We start from the raw sequence: 17470 nt of genomic DNA, 5'->3' as shown, positions 1-17470 counted from the left end.
CAAGAAGATTTTAAAAGCTTTTCCCTATATAAGTCTATATGAACCATGTGACCCACGGGGCGGGGCCATATTTGACCCTAGGGGGATAATTTGAACAAACTTGGTAGAGAACCACCAGATGATGCTACATTACAAGTATCAAAGCCCTAGGCTTTGTGGTTTGGACAAGAAGATTTCCAAAGTTTTTCCCTATATAAGTCTATGTAAACCATATGACCCCCAGGGTGGGGCCATATCTGACCCTAGGGGTATAATTTGAACGATCTTAGTTGAAGACCCTAGATGATGTCACATACAAAATATCAAAGCCCTAGGCCCTGTGGTTTTGGACAAGAGGTTTTTCAAAGTTTTTCCCTATATAAGTCTATATAAACCATGTGACCCCCAGGGCGGGGCCATATTTGACCCCAGAGAAATAATTTGAATCATCTTGGTAGAGGACCACTAGATAATGCTTCATACCAAATATCAAAGCCCTAGGCTCTGTGGTTTTGGACAAGAAGGTTTTCAAAGTTTTTCCCTATATAAATCTATGTAAATTATACAAATAAACAAAGGGCCATAACTCACTCATAAATTGTTGAACCAGTCTGATTTTCAGGGGGACACAACTAGGGTACCAATACATCATTCTGACAAAGTTTGGTCAAAATTCCCCCTATAGTTTCTGAGGAGATGCGATAACGAGAAATTGTTAACGGACGGACGGACGGACGGACTGACGGACAGACGGACGGACGGAATGACGGACCACGGACGCAGAGTGATTTTAATAGCCCACCATCTGATGATGGTGGGCTAACAATGTAACACAAGATTTATGTAAACGCATCGCGGATAAATCACACAGTGTGAAAATTACTTGAAAGAGCATAAACCCGTAAAGTACAGTACCGTACCATACTATCACCGACTCCGTGGCAGGCCCTAATGGCGGTAACGGTTTGTTTTTTTTTTTGTCGTTTTTTAGTTTATTTTGGTCCGTTTATGTTTGTCCGTTTTCACTTCTCACCCGACAAATTTAAGGACTATTTGCCATCTTTTGTACGTTTTTTCCTAAATTCAAGTACTTTTCAAGTAGTTTCTGACTGTTGGTTGTATGTTTTCAACATCCTGTTTTCATCCGAAAGGCTAAATTTCTGACTCTAAAACACTGGTTTGTGCACAATATATCTTGCATTAAATCTAGTGTTTAAGGTAACAAAACTATCCTACCTTTACATTCTACCTTGTCCACAGGTATCTGTTTCTCCCTAATTCTGAACAATTCAAAGTTGTAGTAAATACCCTGAAAATATCATAACAACAATGTTAAAGAGCGACCAAAATTTGAAATACAGCTATTCTCACTGAACAATCAAGAATTTAAATAATTATAATTTTATGGTCTGCAAAAACAAAGAAAAACAATAAATAAAAGTCAAGGGTAGATTTCTCGGAAGCACAGAGCACTCCAAATTCAGACAGTCATGCATTAAAATAGAGGCTCACAACTACAAAACAAGAGCTGTCTCCGTAGGATGACACACGCCCCCGATGGCACTTTGAATGAATAGTTATGGCCGATGTTAAGAGTTTAGGACCTTTGACCTACGGAGCTGGGTCTTGCGCGCGACACATCGTCTTACTGTGTCACACATTCATGCATAGTTATTTTAAAATCCATGCATGAATGACAAAGATATGGACCGGACATGCCCATCAATGCACTATCATGAAAAATGATCTTTAACGTCTAAGTGTGACCTTGACCTTTGAGCTACGGACCTGGGTCTTGCGTGTGACACGTCGTCTTACTGTGGTACACATTCATGCCAAGTTATTTGAAAATCCATCCATCGATGACAAAGATATGGACCGGACACACCCATCAATGCACTATCCTTTAACGTCTAAGTGTGACCTTGACCTTTGAGCTACGGACCTGGGTCTTGCGCACTGCACGTCGTCTTACTGTGGTACACATTCATGCCAAGTTATCTGAAAATCCATCCATCGATGACAAAGATATGGACCGGACACGCCCATCAATGCACTATCCTTTAACGTCTAAGTGTGACCTTGACCTTTGAGCTACAGACCTGGGTCTTGCGCACTGCACGTCGTCTTACTGTGGTACACATTCATGCCAAGTTATTTGAAAATCCATCCATCGATGACAAAGATATGGACCGGACATGCCCATCAGTGCACTATCCTTTAACGTCTAAGTGTGACCTTGACCTTTGAGCTACGGACCTGGGTCTTGCGCACTGCACGTCGTCTTACTGTGGTACACATTCATGCCAAGTTATTTGAAAATCCATCCATCGATGACAAAGATATGGACCGGACACGAAAATTGCGGACGGACCGACAGACCGACAGACAGACAGACGGTTCAAAAACTATATGCCTCTCTTCGGGGGCATAAAAATTCATAAATGTCGATTCAGTATTACTTTACAATTATATTAAGTATTAAATTAATGATCAATGGCAAAAAAAACCTGGGAACTAAAATCACAAAATCGTGAATAAATCCTCTGACTTAAAATCTTTAACATGTTCAACATACACTGTATTTCCACTGTCCTGTATCTTCAGCCTTCCTTGCCTTTGAATACCTATCTACTTTAACACACAGGAAGTCTCCGTTCTTCTGCCAATGCATCCGACAATCAGCAACATTGAACAAGTTACGCACACACATCTCAGCACGTGCTGGCATTGAGATAATAGTTACACGTGCAGGGATGTTATTCTGTTCTGGTACCCAATAAGCTAAATAGTTATCCGATGGACTCCATGAAAAATCTCTGAAATATAAAGTTTTCAAATTTAATATCTCTTCCAACTAAAGAAAACATGAAAGTGAGCTACAACTCGAGAACTCAGTGTTCAGATCTCATGAACAGGTTTTGTCTCATGCAGCTGAGATTTAGCAACCCAACTTTCAGAAACTCTAGCCAGTTATTTACATCATTACACTGTATACCACCATAAAACATAAACTTTCAGTATCAATAAAAACTCATGGACTTTTTAGTGTTTATCTGAACTAGAGCTCATCATTGCATTTCAATCTCCCATTATATAGCAATAAACAAAACATATCAATGGTATGAAAATATAGCTGCTTGTTGATTATACCGGAGATTAAAGCTCTTTTAATAGATTTATAGCTTTTGCCTTCCTTATAAAGCTTCATCAATTAATGGAAGCCAATATAAATCTTAGTCTCTAACTATTCAATACAAGATGATCAATGGATGCTCCCCAAAATTACTATAGACTAAATAGCCTTTCAGTCACAGAGGTTGTATATATGGTCAGCAATAGTTTAGGTAAGTGACCCTCCATAGAATAATCACTGGTCAGTATGATAACTTGGGGTGGTGGGAGGCACACAAGGTGTTAGCTAAATCCCCAAATTTATCATACTAACAGCACATATTTCCATGGAAGGTCACAAACAAAACAAATAATTAATTTGTTTTATCCATCACTTACTTATTAGCACAAGTCAACTGAACCTCCAAAAAAATTATTAAAGGGCCAGAATGTGACCCCCTTCTAATCAATGAAATGGCTGGGCCAGAATGTGACCCCCTTCTAATCAATGGTTAGGCTGGGCCAGAATGCGACCCCTTCTAATCAATGGTTAGGCTGGGCCAGAATGTGACCCCCTTCTAATCAATGGTTAGACTGGGCCAGAATGTGACCCCCTTCTAATCAATGGTTAGGCTGGGCCAGAATGTGACCCCCTTCTAATCAATGAAATGGCTGAGCCAGAATGTGACCCCCTTCTAATCAATGAAATGGCTGGATATTGTGGGAGGTAAAACAAAAGCATGTGCAATCTGACATGCATCACCCTAATCATTTCTAAATTTACATATTTTCAGTGTTCAGATAAAAAGAACAGGTTTTGTCTCATACTGTAGTGGTTTTCCAACACTACATGCAGAAACTCTAGCCAGTTATTTACATCATTACACTGTAAATTAAACTAAAACATAAACAACTAGAGATGCTTTTGAGAAAAGCGCATGTCTCCCACAACTGCCTAATCATCTAAATAATATTAAAGTCAGTCTTTATATACTGTTTACTGAATCCACATGTGCATGCGCTTTCTTGACACCAAAAGGACCCCTATACTACTAGTAGTATAGGGGTCGGTTTGCAGGTAAAACTACGCAAGAAATCTGAGTGGTTTTGGTAATTCAAGGGCCATAATTCCGAAGTGCCTAGGCCGATTTGGCTAGTTATCGAACTTGGCCGAGCACTTATTCACAGACACATTTTGTTGAAGTTTGGTGAAGATCGGATGAGAAATGTTTGACTTAAGAGTGCGGACACGCTTTGTGACAGACAGACACACAGACTGGAGTAAATCAATATGTCTCCCACACCACTGTGTGGTGGGAGACATAATTCCCCTTGAGCTTTTCATGTGCACGGATTTTCAGTGTTCAGATAAAAAGAACAGGTTTTGTCTCATACTGTAGTGGTTTTCCAACACTACATTCAGAAACTCTAGCCAGCTATTTACATCATTACACTGTAAATTAAACTAAAACAAACAATTCCCCTTGAGCTTTTCACGTGCACGGCTTTTCAGTGTTCAGATAAAAAGAACAGATTTTGTCTCATACTGTAGTGGTTTTCCAACACTATATTCAGAAACTCTAGCCAGTTATTTACATCATTACACTGTAAATTAAAAACATAAACAATTTCCCTTGAGCTTTTCACGTGCACGGATTTTCAGTGTTCAGATAAAAAGAACAGGTTTTGTCTCATACTGTAGTGGTTTTCCAACACTACACTCAGAAACTCTAGCCAGTTATTTACATCATTTCACTGTAAATTAAACTAAAACATGAACAATTCCCCTTGAGCTTTTCACATGCACGGATTTTCAGTGTTCAGATAAAAAGAACAGATTTTGTCTCATACTGTAGTGGTTTTCCAACACTACATTCAGAAACTCTAGCCAGTTATTTACATCACTACACTGTCAGATTAACAAACTGCTACATGACATTGTATTGTTTAATTATAATAATAATGCAGTTCATGTGTGATCAGGTTTGACTTCAGTTCATGTGTGACCAGGCTTGATCACGATCATACTTCAGTTCATGTGTGACTAGGTTTGATAATGATCATTCTTCAGTCCATGTGTGACTAGGTTTGACCACGATCATACTTCAGTCCATCATGTGCGACCAGGTTTGATCATGATCATACTTCAGTTCATGTGTGACTAGGATTGATCATGATCATACTTCAGTTCATGTGTGACTAGGTTTGATCATGATCATACTCCAGTTCATGTGCGACTAGGTTTGACCATGATCATACTTCAGTTCATGTGTTACCAGGTTTGACCTTGATCATACCTTAGTTCATGTGTTACCAGGTTTGACCATGATCATACTTCAGTTCATGCGTTACCAGGTTTGACCAAGATCATATTTCAGTTTATGTATGACCAGGTCTGACCATGATCATACTTCATTTCATGTATGACCAGGTTTGATCATGATCATACTTGTGTTCATGTTTGACAAAGTTTGACCATGATCATACTTCAGTTCATGTTTGACTTGGTTTGCAGGGTTTTCCCTCGGGTTTTTTATTTGGGAGTCCATGGACTCCCATGGCTGCTAATTTAAGGGTCCCTAATAATTTTTGGGGGTCCACAAATTATTGATCTTGAAAATGGACATTATTACTAAAAAAAAAAATTATCCTAAAACCGAATGAACTTGTATCTTTTTAATTTAGATAGCAGCTGATTCAGTATTTCGGAATGGTATCTTTCAAAATGGCATGAGCTTCTCAATTCAGACTGATAACAAAAGGTGTGACAGTCTTTTTGTTATGATCAAATAGCCAGTAATTACCGGCAATTAAGTGTCAACTGTGTCAATTATGTTGTTCACAGTTTGATCTTAGTTAAAGATAATACTCGATCCTTAATTAGTATCATAATTTTTGTGATATATTAATATTTTTTCATCAAAATACTTTAAATTTATAAGAAATTAATTTTGTTTAATAGAAAAATAAACCATTCGATCTTTTACGGAACGTAACGGCAATCTTAGATTTTAGCGGTGTCAGTTAGCGCGGAGAGTAGTTTCCCTTTACCAAAATGGCGAACATCGGTAACAAAACTTGTTTTGAAGTTGGAAAAACGTCTATACCTGTGTATAATGAGCACCCACGATTCGGGGATGGTCCCGGTGGTAAAAAACTGCGCATTTTACATGGGTATCTGCGCAAAGGAAGCTTCAGTGCAAAGGAGTTTCGTGACCGATTTTGCGGGTCCAGTGGACGCAGAGGCACTACAAACTGCGAGTCCAAAGCAGTCAAAGCGCGTCAGGGACGCAGAAAACCTGCGTCCGGGAAAACCCTGGGTTTGGTTATTGTCATTAAATTTCCTAAAGGAATACAAGAGATATAGAAGAATAACATTTGTTTCAATTTATTTGATAGTGTCTTTTTTTACACAATAGATTCTACAAGACAGCTCTATCTGTGGCATTACACTGTATTAAAATTAAAATTAAGATTACCTTATACCCTCAATCTTCAAACTTTTATTGTCCAACAATCTAAATGTCTGAAAGATAAAGAAAATCATTAAAATCATTTTTGTTCTTGTTGGGATTTATGTCACACCAACACAATTACAAGACGTACAGCAACTTCCCAGCTTTTGACAGTGGTGGATGTCTGCAGGTGTGCCCCTTTGTGCATTATTTCAGGTAAGGGTGGGCACCTGCATAGAACCACTGACCTTCCATACACCAACTGGAACATGAAAGAAATGTGAAGTTTTGAACCCACAGTAGTGAGGGGCAAGTAATTCAAATTCACTGACCTTAACTCCTGTTATAATCTACTAAACAAAATTCAGTATCACAACATCAGATATTTAAGTTGAACCATAGCAATAATGAAGTATGATTAACTGGAATAAGGACCCTTAAGTTATTCAATATTGTTATCAAGATATTCAGACAGTGTAGTGAAATATTTCTGAATACTCACATTAGTTTCATACACACTGAGGGTATCTGGAGCAAGTCTTGCAAAGAATTTCCCATCACTACTCCATCTGAAACAATCAGCATAACCATACTATCTCAGTAATTGCCTTTAAAAGTTTCTTCATTTTCTTTAACTTTAGTTTATCAGAGCTCCAGATAAGCTTTTGGTGCAATTGGGTATTTACCCATCACTTTTTGTCTGAATTGGGTATTGGAAATTTGAATTGGGTAAAAATAAAATCATTACCCAGCCTTTTCAGAAGTAATTGGGTATTTGCTAAAACCAATTGGGTATTTTACCAATCTCGCACTAACAACTGAGTATTTTTTTGCTTACAGTATACATGGTATATATCATTAAACAGGACTGACTAAGTATTTTAATGGCGCCCTTCAATGTTTAATACAAAAATGTATTTAAAATTGTAATGAATGTTTCATACTGTTGTTTTCTTTTTCACTTTTAATGCAGTCTGAGATCAGTTCATCCACAATATCCCGAACGATGTGGTCACCGCAATATGCATTCTCCCAAAAGATGTCATCCAGTATTGGTGACACTACATCGTCACAAACAGATAACTGTCATTGTTGAACAGCAAAATATCCCACTAATTTGTTTGTTTGTGCTGCAACAATGTTTTTTCCTGCAACCTCTTTACATTTTATCGGCGTAAAATTGTTTACAAAGCGTCCAAATAACACTGATCAGCCGACTGAATGGTCCTGTTATTTTTCCGATAAATTGCAACCTGTTCTGCAGTAACGTATAACCAGTCAGTCAAATCTAGCGTTAAAGTCTCGTACCCGTTCTAGTTATAAGGAAAATGCGATACGCAAGCTATTTTTTACGAATTGGGTATTAAGAATTTTAATTGCGTTTCAGTACACACACTGTATGAATTCAGTTGGGTTTTCTGCAATTTTAATTGCGTAAATACGCAGCTTATCTGGAGCTCTGGTTTATTCTAAACTAAGCAGCTCTTTTTGCCATTCACTTTTGTATGCGTATTTTTTCTTTTAAAACACTTCACTTCCATTCAAGTAGTTACAAGCATAACCTAAATTCAGTAACAAGTTGCAATCAACTTCTGATAAAACAAAGACTGGAAACAAGCAACCATAATAAATAAGACCTTTATGAAATCATGTACTGTGCTCCAACAACACAAGAACAATGGGAAGAAACAACATAACTTATATGGAAGAAGACAGCACTGCAACAGACTTCCAGCAACACTGCAATATTCTAAATGTCAAGACTATCCAAAACTTAATAACTCCTTCCATAAGTACACTACTCATCTTTAGCACTACCATCTTTAAAAAAAGTCCTTTAGTTATCTGTCTATTCAAGAAATCAGTATTATGACACCATATACAGGAAGAATAGTTACATACTTAAATATTGGCCAAGTGGCCTGAGCATGGGATTCACAGTTAAAACCTCGTTTGCGCTGTCCTGTCCGTATATCAAATATAACTATACTCTGCGGCTCTTCTGATTTCACCGGCACTGGACTAAATGTTATCAAAAACCTGAAAGGAAACCAACAAATTTCAATGATCTGCTGACAATTTTACCACTAACTTCTTACCTCAACTTCAATATAAACATACAACTATCAAATCTTTATCCTTTACACTTACTCTATATTGACCTAAAGTTATTTATAAACAGGACATCTTTAATTAAGCATCTTATGTCTGGATTTGTACTGACAACTTTCCAAGTATAAAACTGTCACAGGTAGAAGATAGCAATTAAGTTATAACAAAACAATGCCTTAAAACAAGTTGTGATTTATAGCACATATCAAAGTAGGGAATACTGAATGGATTAAAGGTCAACAAGTGGAGATATCAAACATTTCATAGCAGTACAACTACAACATTACTGACCTTTCACATGGTGAAAAATCTATAAGCTGCACACCAGGATGACTAAATCTCATGATCTGATCAAACTTTGGACCGCCCCACAGAGCTATACCTTTCTGATGTAGAGTTGCTAGATATGTGCCTTGTGGCGACCACCGCACATACGTCTCTGTCCAACGCTACGAACATAAATGAATATTACAGTAAAATTGCAATCAAATTTTTAATACCGGTACAATGGTACTTCTACAAATATGTAACCAAGGTTAGTGTAATTCAAAACAGAACCATAGCCAACTAAAACTCTCTTTACTCCAACAACTGAGTTACATAATCTACAAAGCAAAGAATAATAGAGTTAGAGTTTAAACCTGTATCAGTCAATTAATAATTGACATATTTTACTTCTCATTTTTTCAAGAATGCTTGCTTTAATAATTTAGTACTTCTGTTGATCTTGATTAACTAGTTTTATTTCTTAATTTCTTTAGAACTGAAACGTGTCTTACAGCTCTCTCCTCCACTTTTGTTGGTTCTCTAACAGAACTGAGATGTACAGTATTCTGAAATATGGCCGTCTTCTCTCCGCCCTCATATATAACACTATAGTGATCAAAACAATCTGGATCTTGCAGCCAATAACGCAGGTTTCCCTGTCAAGTTACAACACAATGTAACATAATGTATTCCCATACTGCTCAAAAAGATAAAATTCTAAAAGATGACCTAATGGAAAGTTACTTTTCCAGCATCTGTATTATGAAGGTAGGGGAAATTAGATTGTTTTGTTTCAACTGTGTTTCTTCATAAATTTGTAGATACATGTGCAAAGGAAGCAATGTCTTACTACGCATGGTATTTATGTACTAAGTAAAAGCGTGGTATTTATGTACTAAGTAACTTTACTTTTTTCAGAAAGGAATATCAATGAGAGATAATCAAGAAATCATTTTATACAAGACAAGTGATTGAGAATAGCAACATCCTCCAATATAAACTGAAGATTTGAAAAATTCCTTCTTTTCAACGCAAGACTAAAATTTAATATTTTATAGTGTTTTGTTATCCCAGTTTAAATAGGAATTAATAAGTGAGACCCAAATTTTTCACTGTTTAAGGAAGAACACCCATCATGAAAATAGAGCTGAAACAGATTGAAAATCTTACCAGATCTTTATATGGTTTGGCCTGTGGAGGTTCCCAGTCATCTGGTACATGTTCAAACCTGAAATACAAACATTCCAAATAAAATCCATTCACCTGTTTCAATTTTATGTCTTTTTTTCTGCATAAGTCAATGCCCTTGACACACAATTATATTATTTTAAGCAACAACTCTAGTTTGGTTCTTGGGGAACATTTAACACTATTTCTAATAAATAGCACCATTAATTTAAACAAGAGCTGTCCGTAAGACAGCACGCTTGACTTTTCTCAGTGCTTGACTCTGAATAAGAGTTAAAAAAAGGGCATAACTCGTCAAAATTAAAATCAGAGTAATGGGGATTGTTTCTCCTGGTGTAGACTTTGACAGTAAATAACTACTTTAAAGTTTCAAGTCAAAAACTTTGATAATAACAGAGATATTTGACTTTATCAAAAAACTTTTAACAAAACTGATCCCTATATTCAGCAAAAGGGGTCAACTACTGACCCAAGCAATCATTCTATACAGTCTTACATCTTTAGGCCCAATAGTTATTCAGTTATGAAGCAAAAATCATTTCTAGTCTCAATATTACTGTGACCTTGACCCCCAAAACAGTATGGGGCACTTCCTGACCACAGGCAATCATTTTATGATGTTCAATGGTTTAAAACACCTCAAAAGTTTTTTGAATAAGGTTTCTTCAGGTCAAAGAGTGTTGTGGGCTAAGAGACCCATATACTTCTAGTACTATATAATGTGGTTGCTTTAGCATTACATGCTGTCCAATAGTAACCCCATTCAAGAAATGCTGAATATGTGCAAAACAAGCCCAAGTATTTCACTTTTCTGTAAAGTTTAATTGAAATCCTGTAAGTAGTTTCACAGGAGTAACCTGAACAAACTTCTTGAACAGATGTACAAACAGAGAAACAAAACCAATATATCTCTTCCACATATGAGGAGCCAAAAAATATAGCAGATTACTTTAGCAATATAATAGACCAAATATTAAAGAAACACAATCACCTCATATTGTATTAAGCAATTTGTACTGATAGTATAGAAGTAGACACTAACTTGTCATAGTCAGAGAAGAGGTTGACAGCGAAGGTATGAGCCTTGTCTAATTTATAACCATTTGTACTCTTCACAGCATCAAGGGCACTTTGTGGATTTGAGTATTCTATGAACAAATACCTGAAATGTAAAAATGAAAACACATGGTTAACTCAAATGGTATTCAGCAAGACACCTCTTCAATACTGCCATAAATCACTGGGCTATGGTTGAATTTTCAAAGTATACAACATTATACTTACGTTAAGCTGATATTAAACTTGACTCCACTACTGCATGTACAATCCCAACCTTAGTTTTCATCCTTTTACTTCTTCCACTTTTCCCAACACCCAAACTCCTTTTTTCTACCCCTTACACATTTCTGTATTTTGCATATAATTAAAATGTACTTGCTGGATTTTTAAAGCAGCCAGTCTGCTATATTTGACTGCAACAGTTTCTTTGTTACAGGCCTACTTTACGATGCATGGCTCTCTGACTGTTTGGGGTGCTCTGTGCTTTTAGAAAATATACCCTTACCTTTTACTGTTTTCATGCTACTTATGGACCTAGTTTCATTTCTATACAATTACATAATCAAAGCTCAAGACATTGAGCAGAAACTGTTTTTTTTTATTTCTATAACGGTGACCTAGACACCATAGGCTCTGTATATAATCCTATTATTGGACTTACTATAAGCTACAAACTGGGCAAGTTTCATTATCTCAACCTTGAATTTATGTTACTGAATGGAATGAAAAACTTCACACTGGCCATCCACCTGTCTGCCTGCCCAACTAGCCTGCCTTGTAATATCAAGTGCTTACATGACTGGACTACACAAGTAAAAAGAAATTAAGATGCAATTATTACAGAACAAATGCAGTTTCCTAACAAAGCAGTAACAACTCACTATAATGATCTGCATTCTTACCCTTTTGTTTTTTCATCTGACCCCATGGGGTAAAAGTCATTGACAATTCGTCCAAATTTTTCATAGATTTTCTTGATCACATTCTGCAATTTGGGAAGACGTTCCTGTCCAACAACTGGTATATTGTCCACAATGATCACATTGTCAATACTGTCTGTATCCTTCGGCTTATTTTTCAACAAATCTCCAAGAAGATCTGCAAAATACACCACTAATGATACCATACAAAGTTTCAAAGTAGCAAGATGCTAATAGTTCATCCTGTTCATCTCCCTTAGCATACCTTTCTATAGATAATTAAAGTAGTCATATAAAAGTAAAACATATACATGTACTGATTCAATCATTGTTTCCTCCCAAAATTAAATCATGTAATCTTTAAATATGTGTGGCAAAATCTTGGACATGACTTAACACCCCATAACAAGGAGTGTCAAATCACAATGCACACCAGTACATAAAAATCAAATGCGACTTTTGAAGTACTCTTACTATAGAGCTAACACTACATTTTGCAATTTTGACTAATATATTTATTTATTTATTTTGTTGGGTTTAAAGCAACTAACCCACACATTCATGATTTTTAAAATAATTTATCACTGAAAGGTAAAATGCCACTGTTTCATATATTTACATGAAACTTATTGTTGTTCAGTTCCTAGTTTCCAAAATTACAGGAACATTTGAGTTTTCAGTTTTTCTCATGCACTTTTATAAACCGTTGCAATAATCAAAGAAGTATAAAAATACACAGAATGGCAACTGGCTGTAATCTCGCGTGATCTCGTGTCAGAGCGTGAATTGGCGTTATCTTACTAAAACATCGGCGAGCATGGAGTTACAATTTGTACCTTTAAACCTACATTTAAAATACATGTTACTTCTAAAACAACATAAGTTTAATGTGAAATAGTCTTAAGACAAAAAGAACACGTTTCTTGCCATCAAAAGAAGCGTGGTCATACGGTGATAATTAATTTACCGATGAATATTTGCTTTCGAATACAAAATGGCGTGCGGAGAAAGCATTACTTCCGGTAAACGAGATCTCATTCAGTTATCACGGTATGTTGGCGAGATTTTCTCTATATGCCTTTCAAGTTGCCGATCTATTTATTTTTATAGCTCTTTGCAATAATTTACTTTTGTAAACATTGATAAATATAGAACAAGACACGACAGTATTTTTAGACACTATCATCATGCTGGCAGCAAACTAAAACTGTGCATACTCTAATTATCAATAGAGCACAAACGTATAGGTGTCGCACAGTATTATGACGTTTTGAAATGTAAACAAAACAATAACATAAAATTAAGGATACGTTGCAGATAGTGCTTCCTTGTTTTACGAGCAGTTACTGTATTCGTATAATATTTTGTTGCAAGTTCGATTCCCAGACCCTTAAAAAATTTGTTTTTAAAACTGTATCTACTTTCATTTATTCAATACGATTCACATTACTGGCTTGAAAAGCGAATGCAAGCATTTCAATTTTTCTGTCACCACATTTTTTGGAAATCCTGAATCAAGCAAGGCTTTGCAAGAGTTATCTTTCCTGTGGTTGTTGCTAAATTTTGTCATAAACAGGGAATGTTTTCTCCCTTGAACTTTCCCTTTGATATCGCTGCCAGAAGATGTCTTCAGCGTGGTTTGTGGAGAGACATCTTTTGGTATACACTCGTGCGGCACGTGGACGGTGAGCCGGTAACTTAAATCGGACATACACATATTGGGCGTGTTTTAAACCAAATTATAAAGAGACCTTCATCGGATATATCATCAACATAATCTTCTGGATCACTGAAGTCTGGTTCTTCATCATCATCATAGTCTATGTGATTATCTACAGATGATTCTGATCTCTTTTGTCTCCGGGACTCTCTTTCCCCCTTTTCAGCCGCCATCTTGAAAACCTCGTGGACAAACCGGTGCGGCGGTATCTTATTCCTCTTTGATTAATACCCAAGAGAGGCCCGACTACGGGTGCATCTATATTCTCTATAATGTGAACAAATATGTAGAGCATATTAAGGATGAAATTTTGATCATACAGGGATATTTTGGTGATGTCTGAGGATAAAAAAGGATATTGCACCTATTTTTATTATGTTTAATAGATCTATGTGGATTTTTTTTTCTGGGACTGAAATATCTTGACACCATTAAAATAAATTTAATAAAAGGTCGAAAGTGAAAAACAGTAGTTTTCAGAAAACTTAAAAACAAACAGTTTATTTCATTTTACACATTACTCACAGAAACTGCTCTTAGTCATACTGCAACCTGACAACTTAAGTTTTTAAAAACCTTATATTGAGTTTAAGATTTTTTCTGCATACACCTTTTTACAGCTGTTTATAATTATCTACTACTTACGACAGTTTACATATAATACGCAATCTAATATGGTTGTTAGTGGCAGATATAACCTTTACTTTCCAAACTAACCAAGAAATAGGTCGTAGAAAGTAATGTTGTTGACCTTTTATTACCGAGAACAATTTCATGTCATTTTTGGTCTAATCAGGGAGTTGTTATAGATGGTGTGTTATAACTCCATGGTCTAATAAACAGGGTAAGACATACATGATATTAAAGGCCTAGATCTTGGCAGTGGGCCAAGGGATTTCTGCCTTCATTAGCACAGTGGGGGGCTAATGACTATCACATGGTCCCAATGAACAAGGGTCATTGTTTATTGGAAAGTCAGTCTATCTTACAAGTGTATCAGTTAGTGAGAAGGGGAAACAGTGTATTTTTTTGGCAGTGGCCGGGCCAAGGGATTTCTGTCTTCACCAGCACAGTTGGGGGCTAATGACCATCACAGTATGGTTCCAATAAACAAGGGTCAAGTTCAAACAATGTTGATTACATGAATACAAGAAATCCAGTTTCCAATTAGAAAAATATTGTTTGTCAGCACAAAGAACTCATGAAGTTTTCACTATACTTGTATTTTATTATCATTATTATTTTCAATATTATTACTGTATCTTTAATCATCCTTTTTTTATTATTATTATTATTATTTTTATTATTATTATAACATTAAAGTAATAGTTATTATCATTTATATAATATCAAAATAATAATTAATATTATTATCATTCCACATTTCACTGAAGAAAAATTAATTTCTTTCAACTCCACTGCACACATCTTCATGGTCTAGGGGTCCCTGCTGTGCTAATTGCCCTCTAATCAGTTATGGTTACATAATCGCTGATAAGCAGCAGATAAGATGGGAGTTGTATATTGGATTTGGGGGGGGGGGACACTTATATAGTATATAAGTCCCCCCCCCCCCCCCCCCCAATCCAATTATGTAATAGTAGCTGATTAGAGGGTCATAAGCAAAGCAGGAGACCCAACTAGACCATGAAGAATATATTATGTGCAGTGGAGTTGAAAGAAATTTATTTTCCTTCAGGGAATGTATTATTATTTTATTATTATTTCTAATTTATTATCATTATTATACTGTACAGAAAATTGTTCTTTTTATCTTCAATGGTAAATTAGGCTCAGATAGATGCAGTTTTTTTTAAATTTTATTTTTATTTGTTTATTTATTTTATTTTATTTGCAATTTATGAAATGCCACACTGTTCATTCTAACCCATTGAAAGGCCTCAATAGTCAAACGCTTATACCGTTGACAATACATTAAAAATGACCAATTCGCTGTTTTGGATCATTAGAAACATAGCATAAGTCATTTACTGGTATCAGTCATTCATCAAATATGCTTGAGCTATTAACCCAGTATGTTGTCTACATAATATTATTAATTGCCAATTGATGTAAGCGTTACAAGGAAGTGAAAATGTAAACATGGCCAACTGGCAACAAGTTCTTGCTCTGGACGCAAAATATAATGCTTATCGTGCCCCATAGAATCCACAGTTTAGTAAGAATGATTAAAATTTCTCTTTTTCAAAAATGAATTGATGAAATAATAACGCAATTCAATTCCTTTGTATGTCAAATTAATCAGTTTAGGGAAATGTTACAGATATTTACAGTAACTATAAATTTAAGATTTTTATTAAGATTTAAGATCAAATGTTATGAAAATGCAAAATCATACTGGATCAAAAATCGCAGCTTGAAATTAATTGATATACTTATGGTACGCATAAATAAAGGTCAGTTATAACTTTCAGTCAGTTTTCGTACACACAATCTGTAAATTTACAGATCGAAAAATCTGTAAATTTATTGATTATCTGTAAATTTACAGATAATCTATAAATATACCACTTTCCTAGACCTGATTATGGCCAATACGAAATTAGATGCTACCTAAAAGGCATAAAAAGGCAGAGCTCCCTTTAAAAATCACCAGTACCCCATCAAAAATTAAAGAAGTATTATTGCAATGGCTGCAAATATCTCGAATTATGGATCCCTTTTAGGAAGTTTATGTTCTATTATGACAATTAACTGTATTAAAGATAATCCATAATTTCTGAATGCAATAGGCTATATACCAATAAAACAAATTGTTCTTTGTTTCATATAAAATTCAGCTACTTCAGAACAATTTTGATACAGTTTCTAGATTTTCACTTCGTCGAAGACCTATTTTCCACAAGATATCCGTACATTTGCTTCAGGAAAACGAAAAGAAAAAGGGGTGTTGAATAGTATGCAGTGAAATGCAAGTCAACTGAAGTCAGGTACCCTCATATTGCCGCATTTCAGAAAGCGGTCAGCAGAATAAACACCCTACTTTCGTTTTCAAGTAAACAACTCGAAAACATGCCAATATTAGCATGAAAAGTGTCTTATTTTATGTAAAATTTATTCCACGAGTGAAATAATGCCCATTTGGCCACCGGTTTATGCTCAAATGCACGAAAAATGGAAAAATTTGGCTCTATTTATTTGGGACTTCTTTCGACTACTCCACGGAAGCACATTTTTGACCGAATTACTGCTATATAACCAATACATGATGTATAAGCTTGTTATAAATGTCTTAGACTGCATTAAAATTAAATCTCAACATATGAACACTTGACAAGTATTCTAAACAAAAGAAAGTACGGTATAGATATACAAACATCTGCACCAAGATGAATAGAAAAACATATTTGAATAATTTCTGTTATTCATATTGAAAGATACTGTATCAACAATTTTACATAAATTATTATCATAGTTCTAAACCAATCACTAATAATAAATGCTTTAAATTTAAAAGCATGGCATGGCCTGTGAATTTTTTTTAACCTTACAGAATCTCATTAGGCCTATAGCCTAATTAAAGAGACTGTGTCTCCTTTCGGGTGAATGTTTGGAAACAAAGACCTAATGTAAATATTTTATGTTCCAATTCCAACGTTTATAGAAATCAGAATTTACATAATCCTGTGATCATA

At 35.5% G+C, this 17470-nt stretch overlaps 2 protein-coding genes across 3 annotated transcripts in view; one reads left to right on the top strand and one right to left on the bottom strand.

The window, feature by feature from the left end:
- Positions 1-14020, bottom strand: part of LOC123563957 (eukaryotic translation initiation factor 3 subunit B-like) — a 53117-nt gene extending 39097 nt beyond the window's left edge. For both annotated transcript variants that reach the window (XM_045357151.2, XM_045357152.2), the window contains exons 1-11: positions 13846-14020; positions 12077-12272; positions 11158-11277; positions 10098-10155; positions 9440-9583; positions 8952-9109; positions 8451-8588; positions 7051-7117; positions 6573-6619; positions 2558-2798; positions 1216-1288 (exon numbers count right to left, since the gene is read on the bottom strand). In XM_045357151.2, the coding sequence (XP_045213086.2) occupies positions 1216-1288; positions 2558-2798; positions 6573-6619; positions 7051-7117; positions 8451-8588; positions 8952-9109; positions 9440-9583; positions 10098-10155; positions 11158-11277; positions 12077-12272; positions 13846-13987 (1384 nt within the window). In that variant the 5' untranslated portion in view covers positions 13988-14020. The remainder of the gene's footprint in view (positions 1-1215; positions 1289-2557; positions 2799-6572; positions 6620-7050; positions 7118-8450; positions 8589-8951; positions 9110-9439; positions 9584-10097; positions 10156-11157; positions 11278-12076; positions 12273-13845) is intronic.
- A 1837-nt stretch (positions 14021-15857) lies between these two features.
- Positions 15858-17470, top strand: part of LOC123563956 (WD repeat-containing protein 13-like) — a 32960-nt gene continuing 31347 nt past the window's right edge. Inside the window, exon 1 of the mRNA XM_045357150.2 lies at positions 15858-15993. The gene's annotated coding sequence lies outside the window, so the exon portion shown is untranslated. The remainder of the gene's footprint in view (positions 15994-17470) is intronic.

Source organism: Mercenaria mercenaria, chromosome 2 (genome assembly GCF_021730395.1).
Source record: "Mercenaria mercenaria strain notata chromosome 2, MADL_Memer_1, whole genome shotgun sequence".
Lineage (NCBI taxonomy): Eukaryota > Metazoa > Mollusca > Bivalvia > Venerida > Veneridae > Mercenaria > Mercenaria mercenaria.
This window is presented reverse-complemented; position numbering and strand designations above follow the sequence as displayed.